At 33.4% G+C, this 15,165-nt stretch overlaps 2 protein-coding genes across 4 annotated transcripts in view; both read left to right on the top strand.

The window, feature by feature from the left end:
• Window positions 1-5,785: 5,785 nt before the first annotated feature.
• LOC111795583 (AT-hook motif nuclear-localized protein 9-like) lies at window positions 5,786-8,937 on the top strand. 3 transcript variants are annotated; one of them, XM_023678096.1, is made up of 6 exons: window positions 5,786-6,152; window positions 7,079-7,146; window positions 7,601-7,735; window positions 7,979-8,137; window positions 8,504-8,585; window positions 8,688-8,937. In XM_023678096.1, exons 1-6 carry the CDS (start codon window positions 5,789-5,791, stop codon window positions 8,738-8,740), a joined length of 861 nt encoding a protein of 286 aa, XP_023533864.1. In that variant the 5' UTR covers window positions 5,786-5,788; the 3' UTR covers window positions 8,741-8,937. The 3 variants fall into 3 exon arrangements, with proteins under 3 accessions (XP_023533864.1, XP_023533863.1, XP_023533862.1); XM_023678095.1 differs by having other exon boundaries at window positions 5,786-6,179; window positions 8,691-8,937; XM_023678094.1 differs by having other exon boundaries at window positions 5,786-6,179.
• A 5,065-nt stretch (window positions 8,938-14,002) lies between these two features.
• Window positions 14,003-15,165, top strand: part of LOC111795005 (glucomannan 4-beta-mannosyltransferase 2-like) — a 4,448-nt gene continuing 3,285 nt past the window's right edge. Inside the window, exons 1-3 of the mRNA XM_023677226.1 lie at window positions 14,003-14,459; window positions 14,541-14,639; window positions 14,761-15,013. Of these exons, the coding sequence (XP_023532994.1) occupies window positions 14,133-14,459; window positions 14,541-14,639; window positions 14,761-15,013 (679 nt within the window). The 5' untranslated portion in view covers window positions 14,003-14,132. The remainder of the gene's footprint in view (window positions 14,460-14,540; window positions 14,640-14,760; window positions 15,014-15,165) is intronic.

Below are 15,165 nucleotides of genomic sequence, written 5' to 3'. Positions count from 1 at the left end.
TTTGAAATTTAGGTGCCGATCATTCTACAGAGCTGATGAACGCGTTGCCGCGCTTCTACACAGAGGGCGGGGAGCAGAGCCGTCAATTCCTCGGTGCTGATGTACCTCATCAATGGTAAATAGTTCTGTAAAGCTTTCCAAATATGCAGTTTGAATTTATTGTAGATATTCAATCTCCGAAGATCCTGCGTTGATTAGTGTAGTTATAGAATCTTGTGAGGATTCCCCACTGTATTTTAATGGCGTAGGAAGCTTGAGCCATTTTTTACACTTTGATTTCCATTTGAAGGTTAGTGCCAGGTCCATGAATCCTGATTGATATCCTTACTGAGGGATTTTTCTGATAATCTCCAAGTTTTGGTTCCCCATTGACTATCTGGTTTTAGTAGATCAGAGAAAGGGGTGGTTCTCAGTTAGAGGGGTGATAGGCTTGCATGTTGAAATCCTTACCATCTGGCACTCATTTCTCTCTCCAATCGGTGTGAGATCTCATAATCTACCTTCACACCTTTACAAAGAACACTTCGTTTTCCTCCTCAATCGATTTGGGATCTCACAATCTATACCCTTTGGGGCCAACGTCCTTGTTGGCACTTGGGATCGCACGATCCACCTCCTTCGTAGCCCAGCGTCTACACTGGCACACTGCCCGATGTCCACCCACTCGTTTCTTTCTCCAATCGATGTGGGACCTCACAATCCACCACCTCTTTGGAGCCCAGTCTCCTCCCCAACCGATGTGCGATCTCACAATCCATCTCCTTTCGGGCCAGCGTCCTTGTTGGCACTCGTTCCTCTCTTCAATTGATGTGGGATCTCACAATCTACCCCCCTTCGTAGCCCAACGTCTTTGTTAGCACACCGTCCAGTGTCCACCCACTCGTTTCTCTCTCCAATCAATGTGGGACCTCACAATCCACTACCCCTTCGGGGGCCAGCCTCTTTGTTGGCACTCGTTCCTCTCTCCAATGGATGTGGGATCTCACAATCCACCACCCCTTTTGGGGCCCAACGTCCTTGTTGGCACTCGTTCCTCTCTCCAATGGATGTGGGATTTCACGATCCACCCCCTTTCGTAGCCCAGCGTCCTCACTGGCACACCGCCTGGTGTCTGGCTCTGATACCATTTGTAACCGTCCAAGTCCACCGCTAGCAGATATTGTTCTCTTTGGACTTTTTCTTTCGGGCTTCTCCTCAAGGTTTTTAAAAAATGCGTCTGCTAGGGAGAAGTTCCCACACCCCTATAAAGAATGTTTCGTTCTCCTCTCCAATAAATGTGGGATAAACACTTTAACAGTTTCAGATCTTTCATTTACTCTTTAGGTGTGTTTCCTTTTTTTTTTCTTTTAATTCTGTTCACGATTAATTTTGGCCAACTTATTTCTTTTAATTCTAAAAACTTTGTTATGTTTAATTTATCGTTTTGAATTGAATATGTAATTCCATGACTTTATTTTAAAAGTACTTATGAACTTCGGCATATATGATCAAAACATGCATGGAGTGACATTACCCTCATCCTTATGAGGCGTGAGTTGTCATTAATGGCCCTCATTATATCATAACAAAATTTATTTGGGAGCTTGAAACAACTCATTGCAGTTGCTTAAGTAGGAATGATTTCTCAGCAAATATGAAGATTCCATATTGGTTGGAGCGGAGATCCCATATTGGTTGGAGAGGAAAGGAAAACGAAGCATTCCTTATAAGGGTGTAGAAACCTCTCCCTAGCGGACGCGTTTTAAAACTTTAAGGGAAAACCCTTGAAGGAAAAGCCCAAAGAGGACAATATTTGCTAGCGGTAGGCTTGGGCTGTTACAAATGATATCAAAGCCAGACATCGGGTAGTGTGCCAGCAAGAACGCTGAGCCCCCAAGGGGGGTAGACTGTGAGATCTCATAACGGTTGGAGAGGAGAACAAAGCATTCTATATAAGAGTGTAGAAACTTCTCCTTAGCATACGCATTTTAAAACCTTGAGGAAAACCCTTGAAGGGAAAGCCCAAAGAGGATAATATCTACTAGCAGTGAGCTTGAGCTGTTACAACAACACTGTTTATCGACATCTTTATCGAGTTCTTCTTTTTGTTCTCTACCATGTTTCCACTTCAATTTTGCTGTGTGGTATATGCTTCCATGCTTCCTTCCGTCATACCTTACCCGAATTAAGGGCACAATACCAATTGGAAATTCTGTCAACCATGGTCTCTTCGTCGGATTGTGGTCTTAACTATGCTATTCATTGCCAAATCCCCACTTTTTTGTGGCATGATAACTTTTTATACTCTCAAGGAATTTTTTTAGGCCAGTTTCTTGTTTGTTGCTGCATTTTGTCTAAAAATAGTTACTCTCCCCCATTGACTTTTGCTGCAAAATTTTATTTGGTCTTTGCCAAGTTCGTTGTTTTTTTATAATTTTTATTGAATTCTAATATATATGTATATTTTTGCATGATTGAATTGCTTCTGCGAAAATTACTGTTCCTACTGTTGTCAAGTAGTGCCTACTGTTTTGGCTGATGTTCATTTTCTTTGTTGGTGAAAACTTAGTTTGGCAAGTAAATGTGTGAGATCTAATATCGGTTGGAGATGGCAACGGAGCATTCCTTATAAGGGTGTGGAAACCTCTCCCTAGCAGATGCGATTTAAACCGTGAGACTGATGGCAATACGTAACGAGCTAAAGCGGACCATATTTGCTAGCGGTGGACTTGGACTGTTACAAATAGTATCATCAGAGCTAGACACCTGGCAGTGTGCTAGCGAGAACGCTGACCCCCAAGGGAGTGGATTGTGAGATCTCACATCGGCTGGAGGGGGCAACGAATCATTCTTTATAGGGTGTGGAAACCTCTCCGTAGTAGACATGTTTTAAAACCGTGAGGCTGACGACAATACGTAACAGACCAAAATGGACAATATCTACCAACGGTGGACTTGGGTTGTTACAAAATCTTTGTGCTTCTACTTTGGAAACCTAGAAATCCTGAAACTAAGATGAATATTCAAACTTTTTGTTACAAAATCTATTCCCATGTTTCTCTGGTTGAAGATGTCGGTCAGGTTGTGGATGTTCTTACAGTTGTCTTCTAGTATCTGGCCCAAGCCCTGTAATACGAGATCTCTCATAAATTTTGCAAATTTTGTTTTGGTCTAGGACAATATCGACTAGCGGTGGGTTTAAGCCTTTATAAATGGTATCAGAGCCAGACACGGGGCGATGTGTAAGCGAGGGGGCTGAACCCTGAAAGGGGGTCACGAGACAGTGTGTCAGAAAAGACGTTTAGCTCCAAAGGGGGGTGGATTGGAGGATCCCAATCGATTGAGGTAGGAAATGAGGTCCCTAACAAACGCATTTTAAAAACGTCGAGTGTTTGATATTGTAAGAATAACTTTCTTTATATACTTTTAACGTCACGTTTTTTTTTATTTATATTCATGATTGTATACATTTTTTGGGATGTGATAGACTTGTATCCATATAAGTTTATGAGTTAGGGTGGTTGTGTAGTGCATAGGGCAATCCGTCAACCTGTTTATATGACTCGGGATGGTATTTGCTTCTCTTTTACTTCATACTTAAGTTAGCTACTAGATGGTTTCATCCGTCGTTCCCTTTTATATCTAAATCGATAGAACTTGCTCATGAACTCCAATTGTCTCCAGAGAAACTTTAAAGGGAACTAACTACTAGATGGATAGGTTTTATCTGTCATTCCCCGTTATTCCTAAATAAATAGATTTTGCTCACAGACTCCAATTATCCACTTTAAAGGGAACTAGCCACTCGATGGTTTCATCCTTCGTTCCTCTTTATATCTAAATCGATAAAACCTGCTCACGAGCTCCAATTATTCCAAGAAAAATTTTAAACGGAACTAGCCACGAGATGGTTTCATCCGCCGCTACCCTTTATACTTAGATCAATAGAACTTGCTCACGAGCTCCAGTTACCTCAAGCCACGAGATAGTTTCATCCGTGGTTCCCCTTTATAATGCCGAAGGTTCCCCTTTATAATGCCGAAATCGATAGAACTAGTTACCGAATGGCACTACAAAGTTTGAGGAATGAAAGTCAGTCTAAATGGGTTGATATACAAATAAAATAAACATAATCTTTTTCTAAAATGTAGGTTGGATATGACCAACCTCCTCGTATAGAAATAATAAACACATTAAAGGGAATATTACAAGCAACAATTTATATATTGGACTATTTTCCTTCCAATTTTTAAAGAAACAATAAATAGTTTATAAACATATTATAATATCTTATTAGCTGTAAATTTTGATTTGTAGGATAATATTAAAATTTAAATACAAACAAATATAATTTCATTCATTTTATAAATGTTCAGATTCGATGACAACGGTAATGATATAAAATTCTTACCTATTATAGTTTGATACAGCGGTATTTGACACATGGTCGACAGTTAGATGTTTGACTCTTTTCAACTTTCTTGACACATGGTCAACAGTTAGACGTGTTGTTAAACTAAAAAAAAATATAATAAAAAAATACGATCACCCTAAACCTACCAAAAAAGGTTAAAAACTCGGTTTCATAGCCGCTCAAACACTATGAACGGAAAAACCATAACTAAAACACACAAATATTGAAAAATAAATATTTCAATATAGTTATAATTTATTAACTTCTTATATTTGTTAAATGTTAAAATTTAAAATTTCGTTACGATTTAATAAAATCTCATAATAGTTACTATATAAAGACAAATTTTTATATTTAAAATTATACCGACTAAATTTTAATTTTTTTTTTTTAATTATAAGACAAAAATCAACAAAACTATGTGCAAAAACCGCGGCACAAAGTAACGTGTATGCATATATCACGGGTGGTATTGTCGTATGCTCGACATTTGTTATCCTGCCCGGAGCGAAATGCCCGCTCCCGGCATGTGAATGAATGACCTAATCCCAAACTAACCAAAAAAGTGAGTAATTTGACTAAAAAATTAAAAAAAATTCAATTAATACCCGAAATTGTTCACAATTTATAGAATTTCAAATATTTTTATTTTTGTTAAAAAAATATATATTTATATTAGAAGAAAATAAATTATATATATTAAAACAAGTTAATTATTTTACTTTTGATTTAAGCTAATAATAATTATTAAATTTGACATGAAAAAGGCTTTAATTAAAATAATCGAGCAAAATGAGCATGTATTTTTTTACTTGAGGTTAAAATTTTAATTTACTATAGTATTAAAAATGAATAGTAATTATTATGTTATTATTATTACTAAAAATTATTGATAAATAGGTGCATTATTTTGTATGATTTAGTAATAACTTAAAATATTTATTGAGTATAAACAAGTAAATTATTAAATAATAATGAAAATTCGGGTTAAATTACTAATTTAGTTTTTGGAAAATATAGAAACCCATTTTAAATGTGAATTAGTTTCTAGATTATTTACGAAAAAATAAATAAATTTTAACTTTATCTCGACCATAAGCAGTAATTTTATAATTTAATTACAAAATTTTACTATATATATTTATCCTATGATTTTTTTTTTTTGACAAAATAATATATATTTATGTCAGCAAATTTGATAGTTTATACAATTTTAATTTTCAACGACATTTTTTATTTATTTATTTATTTTGTACAAATTGTATTAAGATTTAAAAAAAAAAATCTGAATTAAAATTGCGATTTGAAATTATTTATATAATTCCAAATAATTATTATTTAGCTTTAAAATCACTATTATTTAAAACCTACCAAATAAAGAAAATTGATTTTAAAATGCTCGCCCTTACAAATCCGAGGGTACAGAGCATTCGTGAAGAGGTATTTTCGATGGAGGATCAAAATCTCACGGCGGAAAGCGAATCGCTTACGGACCTGAAAAGCACTACGACCGAGATAAATGGGGCGTCGGACGACGAAGACACGTCGATCGGGAACAGCGGAATCGTCGGCGAAGGGCATCTTGAAGATTTGTCCAGCGGTGAGGTGATTTCAAAGAAGAAGAGAAGAGGAAGGCCGAGGAGAAAAGCAGCCATCGACCTGGAGAAGCCGTCATCGCCGTCATCGCAGGGGAGCCTCTCGTCGTCCGCCAATTCACGAAACACTTCGAAACGCCGCCTTGGGCGGCCGCCTGGTAGTGGTAGGTTGCAGCTTCTCGCATCTTTAGGTACGCTAGGTTTCAACTCTCGATTCCGTCAATCGGTTTTTCTTTTTCAATGCGTAACGCGCCGCCGCCGTGAAAATCGCATGTAACCGTCAGTTGTTTCTTTTCGTTTCTTGGATTAGGTCGTTCTCTATATTCTTGTTGATTTTTTTTTTCGCATTTTCACGTTAATTTTGATTTTTTTTTTCTCTCTTTCAACGGAATATATATATATTTTAAAGAGAAAAATCTATTATTCTTTATATAAACTAAGTATTTCTTCTTTTTCCTTTTTTAAACAGAACGGAATCGTAAAGTATTTTTGTTTTAATTTTTTTTTTATTATTCTTTTTGCGGCCATATTTTCTTTTTTAAAAATAAACTCAATTTTTGTTTGAAAACAATTTTATTATTTTATTTATTTTAATAAACATATAAATACTTTTTTTATTTTTTAAATATAAATAACCCAATACTTCTTATTTAACTAATTTAATATTAAATTCAAGTACCGAATAAAAAAGTTCAACATTTATTTGAAACCTTTTAAAATTAAATAATATTCCAAAAAAAATGATTATGAATTTTAAATTTCAGAATTCATTTTTAGTTTAATGAAAATCAAAGTTTTTTTTTTTTTTTTAAAAAAAAATTTCTGTTTAATATTGATTCGAACCTTGGACTTAGAACGGCGTTATCGAGATGTTTGAAATCTGTGAAGGTTAAATTCNATTTTAAATTTCAGAATTCATTTTTAGTTTAATGAAAATCAAAGTTTTTTTTTTTTTTTTAAAAAAAAATTTCTGTTTAATATTGATTCGAACCTTGGACTTAGAACGGCGTTATCGAGATGTTTGAAATCTGTGAAGGTTAAATTCGGTTTGAAATTTTATATTTATTAATAGTCTCGAATATATTTGAAGGTGGTTTTGCTTGGGACACTGCCGGCGGAAGTTTTACCCCCCACATCCTCCATATTCCAAAAGGAGAGGTAAGGAATAAATATGTATAACTCATGCTTTAATTCATAAGCTATGAAAGTTTATTGCATTTAATTATTAATTAAGATATGATATGTAATTAGTTTTATAAGTTTGTGAGATATAGGTGTCAATTCGAGCATGGTTCAATGAATTTGATACTAGTTATCATGGTAGAAGTTGATAGTTTAATATGTATAATCATTCATTTGCTTTAATCAAAATCAGACCGTCACATAAACTCTGAGTATAATTTGTTGAAGATTGTTGAGAGGGAATCCCATTGACTAAATAAAGAGACGATCATGAGTTTATAAGTAAGGAATATATCTTCATTGGTATGAGACGTTTTGGGGAAACAAAAAATAAAGTCACGAGAGTATATGTTTAAAGTAGACAATATCATACTATTACGGAAGGTCGTGCTTATGCATTGGAGAGTAATTAAATGTTAAATGCATGCAGGATATTGTGAAGGGTCTATCAAGATTCTCAAAGAAAGGTCCTCGAGCAATTTGTATAATTTCTGCTGTTGGTTCAGTTTCGAGCGTTCATCTCCGCCAAGTTGATGCGAAGCCCAACAGCACACAGAAATTCCAGGTTTGTTTATGACCAAACTATTCTTTAGTGGATGAAATAGAGTATGATGTACCACATTGGTCGGGGGACGAGAACAAAACACCCTTCATAAGGGTGTGGAAACTTTCCCCTAGCAGACGACTTTTAAAGTCTTGAGGGAAAACTCGAAAGGGAAAGCCCAAAGAATACAATATCTGCTAGTAGTGGATCTTTACACGAAGATTAAAACACTTTGTATTTATGGATATGAATGTGAATGTGCAGGGAATGTTTGAGATTCTGCGCATAACAGGGTCGTTTGTGGGACAAATGAACGGTAAACGCACTAAAGTGGGACAGGTTTCCATCTCACTCGCTCATCCTGACGGGCGAGTTTTTGGGGGCGTCGTTGCTTCTGCACTCATAGCAGCCACCCCCATTCAGGTATCTCTCATTTATTTTCAAATTTGAAAACCTTATTGCATCTTTAACATTTTAAGATTATATTTTCAACTATACTAATTCGAGTGAATGTCGAGATTAGTCGCTCGAAAAAAACTCAACTTTGTAGTAATTCAATTCAATTCTTTTCAATATACCATCGTCTCATACGGATTTGATTGTCTATAATAACACGAACAATAGAAAGTTGGAATGTACTTCTGATTAAATATAATTGTTACCCATATGATCTGATTTGGTACATGTGTTACATCATGATGAATGTTTTCAAATTATCATAATACTAATCAAATATCTTTAATATTGTATCATACCCTTGATTTTAATTTGAGATCCATGTATTGATAGATTGTTGTGGCAAGCTTTAAGCAAAAAATTAGCCCTGCAGTTAAAAGGATGCACACACCAGCTCACAACAGCCAGTCCTCAGGTATTATTATTATTATTATTATTATTATTAAATTTCATTTTGTATCTTATCTGTTTGTAAATTTTTTTTAAAAAATGTTGAATATATTCCTTGGAATAACACCAGGCACTGATGAAGAAGAAGTATGTGATGCTCCGGGTACCCCGCAGCATTAAACCACCAAAACGACACCGTTTCTTCAGCAGTTAGCAGTCTTCACCTCCAGAGGTTACATGTACTTCTCTACCTCTTCTTATCTCACACAGTCAGTCGCACACAGTGTTTGAATATTAGAAAACTCGTAGCAAAACTTCCTTTGGTGGTGATTTTATAAGAAGTTTTTATCAATTTCTAGTGTTCATCTTTTACTTTCTATATTAATCATTTCTCAGTTTCACCCAACTTCGCATAATATTTATTGCATACCATTTAAAAAAAAAAAAAAAAAAAAAGTAGCTCCAGCTTCATGGGCTGAACCGATTGGATAAACTTTGGGCCTTGGACTAGAGGTGGATCATCCAAGGCACATTAGCATGACGTACTCTTGTATGAATCGAGGTTTGAAACCAAACTTTTCTTCAAGAGGATAGATGGGTCGATTCAGGTGAGATCTAATGTAGATCCAACTTTCTATTCACTCGTGGGATTCGGGCGGTCCGGGGGGACCACCTCGGCTCCTCTCTTCTCGAGAATCCATACATCCCTTATCAGTATATGGACAGCTATCTCTCGAGCACAGGTTTAAGTTCGGACTCAATGGGAAAATAAAACGGAGCAAGCCCATTGGCATTTAGTAGTTAGTGTTAGACGAACATGACTCTCCACAATAGTATGATACTGTCTACTTTGAGTGTAAGCTCTCATGACTTTGCTTTGGACTTTCCCAAAAGGCTTCTAGTATTTCTCACTTATAAATCCGGATCATTCCTAAATTAGCGGAGGTGGGACGACAAAATTAAAGAAGAAAAATGGGGTTTGGATTTGATTGAGCTTTTTTTAACCAAACCAAAAGAATACGAAGAATAAGGAAGAAGGATTTGATTCCAGCTCTAGTTTTACCCCCATTTATTACCAAACAAACTGACAAACACTCATATGAAAAGCCCAACTTGGGATCTTTTTTTTTTCCTTCTTTCTTCTCTTTACTCTTTCCATGGAGATTAGATGAAGAATATGTAGCCCAGAAGTTACCCCCAAAATGGATGCAATATATATATATATATATATTGATGAGTATGGTACAAGTGGGGTGTGCTAAAATTATTCCAATCTTAAATAGCAATCCATAAGTTAAATGGGCTGCATAGATGAATGTGTGTGTATATATATATATACATATTATATTCTCCCTTTTTTTGACTTTGGTACAAGTGGGGTGGGGGAAAATTATTCCAATCTTAATTAGCAACCCATCTCTCTTCAAATATATTCATCCATTATTTTCATTTCATATTCAATTTTTATCTCTTTTATGTTACCACCTTTTAAGGCTCTCAACTTTACCTTAAAAAAAAAATTATTCTAATTATTGACTTTATTTATTAATGATTTATCATAAAAAAAAAAAAGAAAAAAAAATTAAAGTTGTTTGGAACCCAATTTGTAACCAAGGGGCCTATGGCATGTGACTTTAAATTCTTATCTCCTTAGACTTCTAAATGAAGTCATTATGCTTCAAATTTTATAAAGTTAAAAAAATATTCCTCATTTAGAAAAAAATATATATATATGGTTTTTTTTCTAATAATATTTATTACAAAATCTTATTTTCAAAAAACAATTATCTCAATAATTGAAAAATTAATTAAGAATATGCTTTTATATATATATATATATATATATATATATATATATATATATATCAAAATGAGTTGTAATAGAAGACAGAAAATGTGTTAGAGGATCACTATCAAAATGCCCTCTATTATCATATTATATATATATATATATATATATATATATATTTTGTATAAAATAAAATATTGAAGAACCGACAGTCGTTGGCTTAAATAAATGCGTAAATATATATATTTTTAAAATAAATAATAAGAAAGGCTATACTTTCTTTTGAATTATTAAATACAACTTTCACATCACATGTTTTCTCCCACAAACACATAATTAATATTGCCTATGTACTATTCAACATTATTATTATTTTCCATAAAATAATTCTACATTTTTTCTCAATTAAATTCTAAAAAAAATCTTCAATTTAAATCTGTTTTTTTTTTTAATTTCAAAAAATCATTTTTCACGAGTGAACTTAATTCTATACATTTAAATATGATTTAATTATAATTTTCATATCTCATAGATTCAGATGCTATATTTATAACTTTTTTTAATAAAATAATTAAAATTAAATCATTTTCTAAATTAAAGTTGCATAGAGAATATATCGGATTTAAAATATTACTTTTTTTTTCTTCTTCCAATCAGTTAATTATTAAATAATTGCCAGCTGTGCTTCTTTTGGGCGGGTCAGAATCTTCACTCTTATTGCCACATCAACCTAGTTAGTTGTTGAAATAAATAATTTCATAATCACGAGATTCACTCTTGCCTTTTTACCATCACTTTTTAATTATCTTATGCTTTACCATTGTTTTCCATTTATTATTCGTATAACCTATGGTTTTTATTTATTCATTTTTCCCTTTCGTAAAGTTACCGGTGCATCATTTTGTTGAATGAAAATCCCACATCGGCTAATTTAGAGAATAATCATGAGTTTATAATCAAATAATACTATCTCCATTGGTACGATGCCTTTCAGGGAAGCCCAAAGTAAAGTCATGAGAGCTTATGCTCGTGGACAATATCATACCATTGCAGAGAGCCGTGTTCATTTAACTCAAAGCTCTCTCACGACTTCATTTTTATCTCTTTAATTAAATATTGCAGAGTAATAAAAAGATAATAAACTTAACCTAAATCATTGCTAAAGCATCTATTTATAGGGTGAAGAGTTTGGTAGGTATTGAATCACTTTGAATGTGAGATATCTTGTTAGAGTTATGATGAATATCAAAAGCCACGAAGAATTATAGGCTATCATTGTCAAATAAGAGGTCTCTTTCTCGAGACTAGTCACGAGTTAAAAATTTAATAACTTAAAGAACAAACTAAACTCCTCGTGTACGTTAATGTAAATACATTCACGACATTACATCACTTGCTCGAACAAACTTAGATGCTGCAAAATTAGCTCAACCGAGTTCCAATTTTACAAATTTAACCTTCATAGATTTAGTTCCCAAGTGAAGAAATTTTCGTTAATTTTGATATTTATATCAAAATTAAATGTGGGTCAGATAAAAAAATGAGAACAAAACACTATTTAATTAATTAATTATAGTACATATTTTCGATTTATACTATGATGTCCCACATCGGTACGGGAGGAGAACAAAACATCATTTATAATGACATTCATAAGGGTGTGGAATCATTTTCGTAAAAGACCCGACTTAAAGTCTTGAAGGAAGCGGAAAGTCCAAAGAAGACAATATTTAGTAACGGTAGATCTGAGCTTATACTGACGGAATAAAAAAGAAATTTATCTAAACTTATTAAAGAGGAGGAGAGAGAAAAGAGGGTTGGAGAGGAGAGAGAAAATAGGGTTTAAAAGCAAATTATTGAGAGTGATAAGAGAGAGATGAATAGTGAGTTTGAAAAGTTTACAAAGTGGAAGCAGCCAAAATCAGAAGATAATTAAATATTTTAAAAATAAAATAAAATAAAATAAAATAAAAGGGTGTGTTCTGTATGTGTGTCGGTTACCCCTGAAACTGTCACGTTACAGCTCATCTTTGCTACTAACCGACATTTCCTAAACCCTAATTTTACCCCTTTTTTACATAACTTAACCATCTCTTTATTTAACCTTATATTATTACATCATCAAATCATTAACTTCTTTTCTTAAATAATTAAATTTATTTTATTTGAATCTACCCACCAAACTCCGATCCTTAAATTAATATCGGTTAGGAATCACGAACCACCACGAACGTCATTCAAAAATACTTATTTTAGTTTATAAAACATACCCAAAATATGTCGAAATTATATTAAAAAATAAAAATAAAAGAAACATTTAGGCGTTGTTGGACCATAATAATAATAATAATAAATTTGGTCATTTGTGTGTCCTACTCCTCTAATGTGTCATTTTCATATTTTCCGTTCATTATAAACCCATAATCATTTTCTAAATTAGTCGATGTGGGACTTTCAACAAAAACAAATAATATTATAATACGTGAAATATCTATTTTTTTAGACATTTATTACAATTAATTTTACAATTTTTTTTTTGGGAACGTGAAGGACGCTAAAGCTACGGTACCCACCGCGTTCCCTCATCTTTCCTTTTCACCTTTTTTCCAAAAGTATAAAACATAAAAACATTTTTTTTTTCTTTTTATAAATATAAATTAAAAAATAAAATGATAATTTAATTTTGTCGAATTAAAGACAAACCCTGACGGCCAACTTAATTAATTAAGAAAGATTTGAAATAATAAAATAATTAAGGTTATAAATAGACATATTAATAATTGCTTCTAAAATATTATTTAAATAAATACCCACAAATTTATTTAACCCAACCACTGATTCCCTCCAACAAATATCTTTGAACGTTTCTGATTTCTTTCCTTATCGTCATATATGTTTTTCCCTTTTAAAGGTAATTTAATAATTAACTACAACATTTTACCGCATGTAATTTTAAATTCATTTTCAACCCCAAAATAATAATAATAATAATAATAAAAGACTCTAAAATATTTTATTAATTAAGATACTTTTTCATTATATTAACGGCTGAATTTCAAAAAGATTTTTTTTAATGTTAACGTTAATTTGTCATTTATTTCTTACAGTAATATTCTGTTTTACTCATCAAGTAGACTATTAGTAAATAATATAATACAATTAACAATAAAAATTCAATTTTTTTACCATTCGTAAAAGATAAATAATTTAATTTTTAAGTTAAATGTGGGTAACAATGGTAGGTGTGGATAGTCAACTGGGGCAATCCATTAAAAAAAAAAATAATGAAATTGAGAAACAAATTCCCATAAATTCATAAGGTTGAATGATTAAAAAATAATTAAGAAATAATAATTTGTTTTGATTGGTTTCTTAATTTGGGTTAGGGCAGGCAGTGGTTGGGACACAGTAAAAAAAGAACACAGTAAAAAAACACAGTAAAAAAATTAAGAGCAGCCAAGCCAACCAAACGGAAAGTTAAGTGAATTAAACCCCCAATTATCATCTTTTGTTTACTATATATACACCCATTTCTCCCTCTCATTAATCACTCTCTCTCTCTCTCTCTTCTCTCTCTCTCCTCCCCTGTCTCTGCTACTGTTATCTTCTTTTNTTTTTTTTTTTTTTTTTTTTTTTTTTTTTTTTTTTTTTTTTTTTTTTTTTTTTTATTTATTTAAAAGAATTATAATTTTTTAGTAGCGGAGGCGGAGAGAAAGTGAAGAAATCTGGGTTTGTTTCGAAACCCATTTTGGATCTCTGTCGGTTTCTCTGTAATCCGCCGCCATGGCCGACGCTACACAGATTCTGTTACCGGAGTCGTTTCAGGGCGGAAGAGGCAATTTCAGCGACCAAATTTGGCTGATTTGGGAGCTCATTAAAGCGCCATTGATAGTTCCTTTGCTCAGATTAATGGTTTATATTTCATTGGCAATGTCTCTGATGCTCTTCTTTGAAAGAGTTTATATGGGAATTGTTATTGTTTTGGTTAAGCTTTTCTGGAAGAAGCCTGAAAAACGCTACAAATATGAACTGCTTCAAGATGATTTGGAATCTGGAAGCTCTAATTTCCCTCATGTTCTTATTCAAATCCCAATGTTTAACGAACGAGAGGTTCTGATTTCGCTGCCCTCCTCTGTTTTCTGTTTGGATCGAACATTTCACGAAATTTGTGACTGATTTTGTTTGTTCCAGGTTTACAAAATCTCCATTGGAGCTGCTTGTGGTCTTTCATGGCCAGCCGACCGCCTCGTCATTCAAGTTCTTGACGATTCAACCGACCCAGTAATTAAGGTAACTCCAAACTTTTCCGATGTGGGTTCTCCTTAAATCGGAACCCCCAAATCAGAAGAGCCTAATTTCAAAAATATCCGATGTGGGTTCAATGTGGATTTATAAACTCACATTTGTGCAGCAAATGGTGGAGCAAGAATGCCTGAGATGGGCGAGTAAAGGGATTAACATAACGTATCAAATCAGGGAAACCAGAGGAGGGTACAAAGCTGGAGCTCTGAAAGAAGGGCTTAAACGGAGGTATGTTAGCCATTGTGAGTATGTCGCCATTTTCGACGCCGATTTCCGGCCGGAGCCGGACTATCTCCGGCGAGCCATTCCGTTCTTAGTTCATAATCCCGATATCGCCCTCGTTCAAGCTCGATGGAGATTCGGTAAGCTTTGCTTCTCAACCATTTCTTTTTACACTCTAATTGGGTATTTAATTAACGTTAATTAATTGCGTTTATGTGTTTGATTAAGTTAACGTAATTTCCTGGAGTGTCGGTGGTCTAATAAGAGTGCTGTTTTTTTTTTTTTTTTTTTT

Source organism: Cucurbita pepo, chromosome LG05, assembly GCF_002806865.2.
Source record: "Cucurbita pepo subsp. pepo cultivar mu-cu-16 chromosome LG05, ASM280686v2, whole genome shotgun sequence".
Classification (NCBI taxonomy): domain Eukaryota; kingdom Viridiplantae; phylum Streptophyta; class Magnoliopsida; order Cucurbitales; family Cucurbitaceae; genus Cucurbita; species Cucurbita pepo.
The sequence above is the reverse complement of the archived record's forward strand: the minus strand, read 5'-3'. Positions and strand labels throughout refer to the sequence as shown.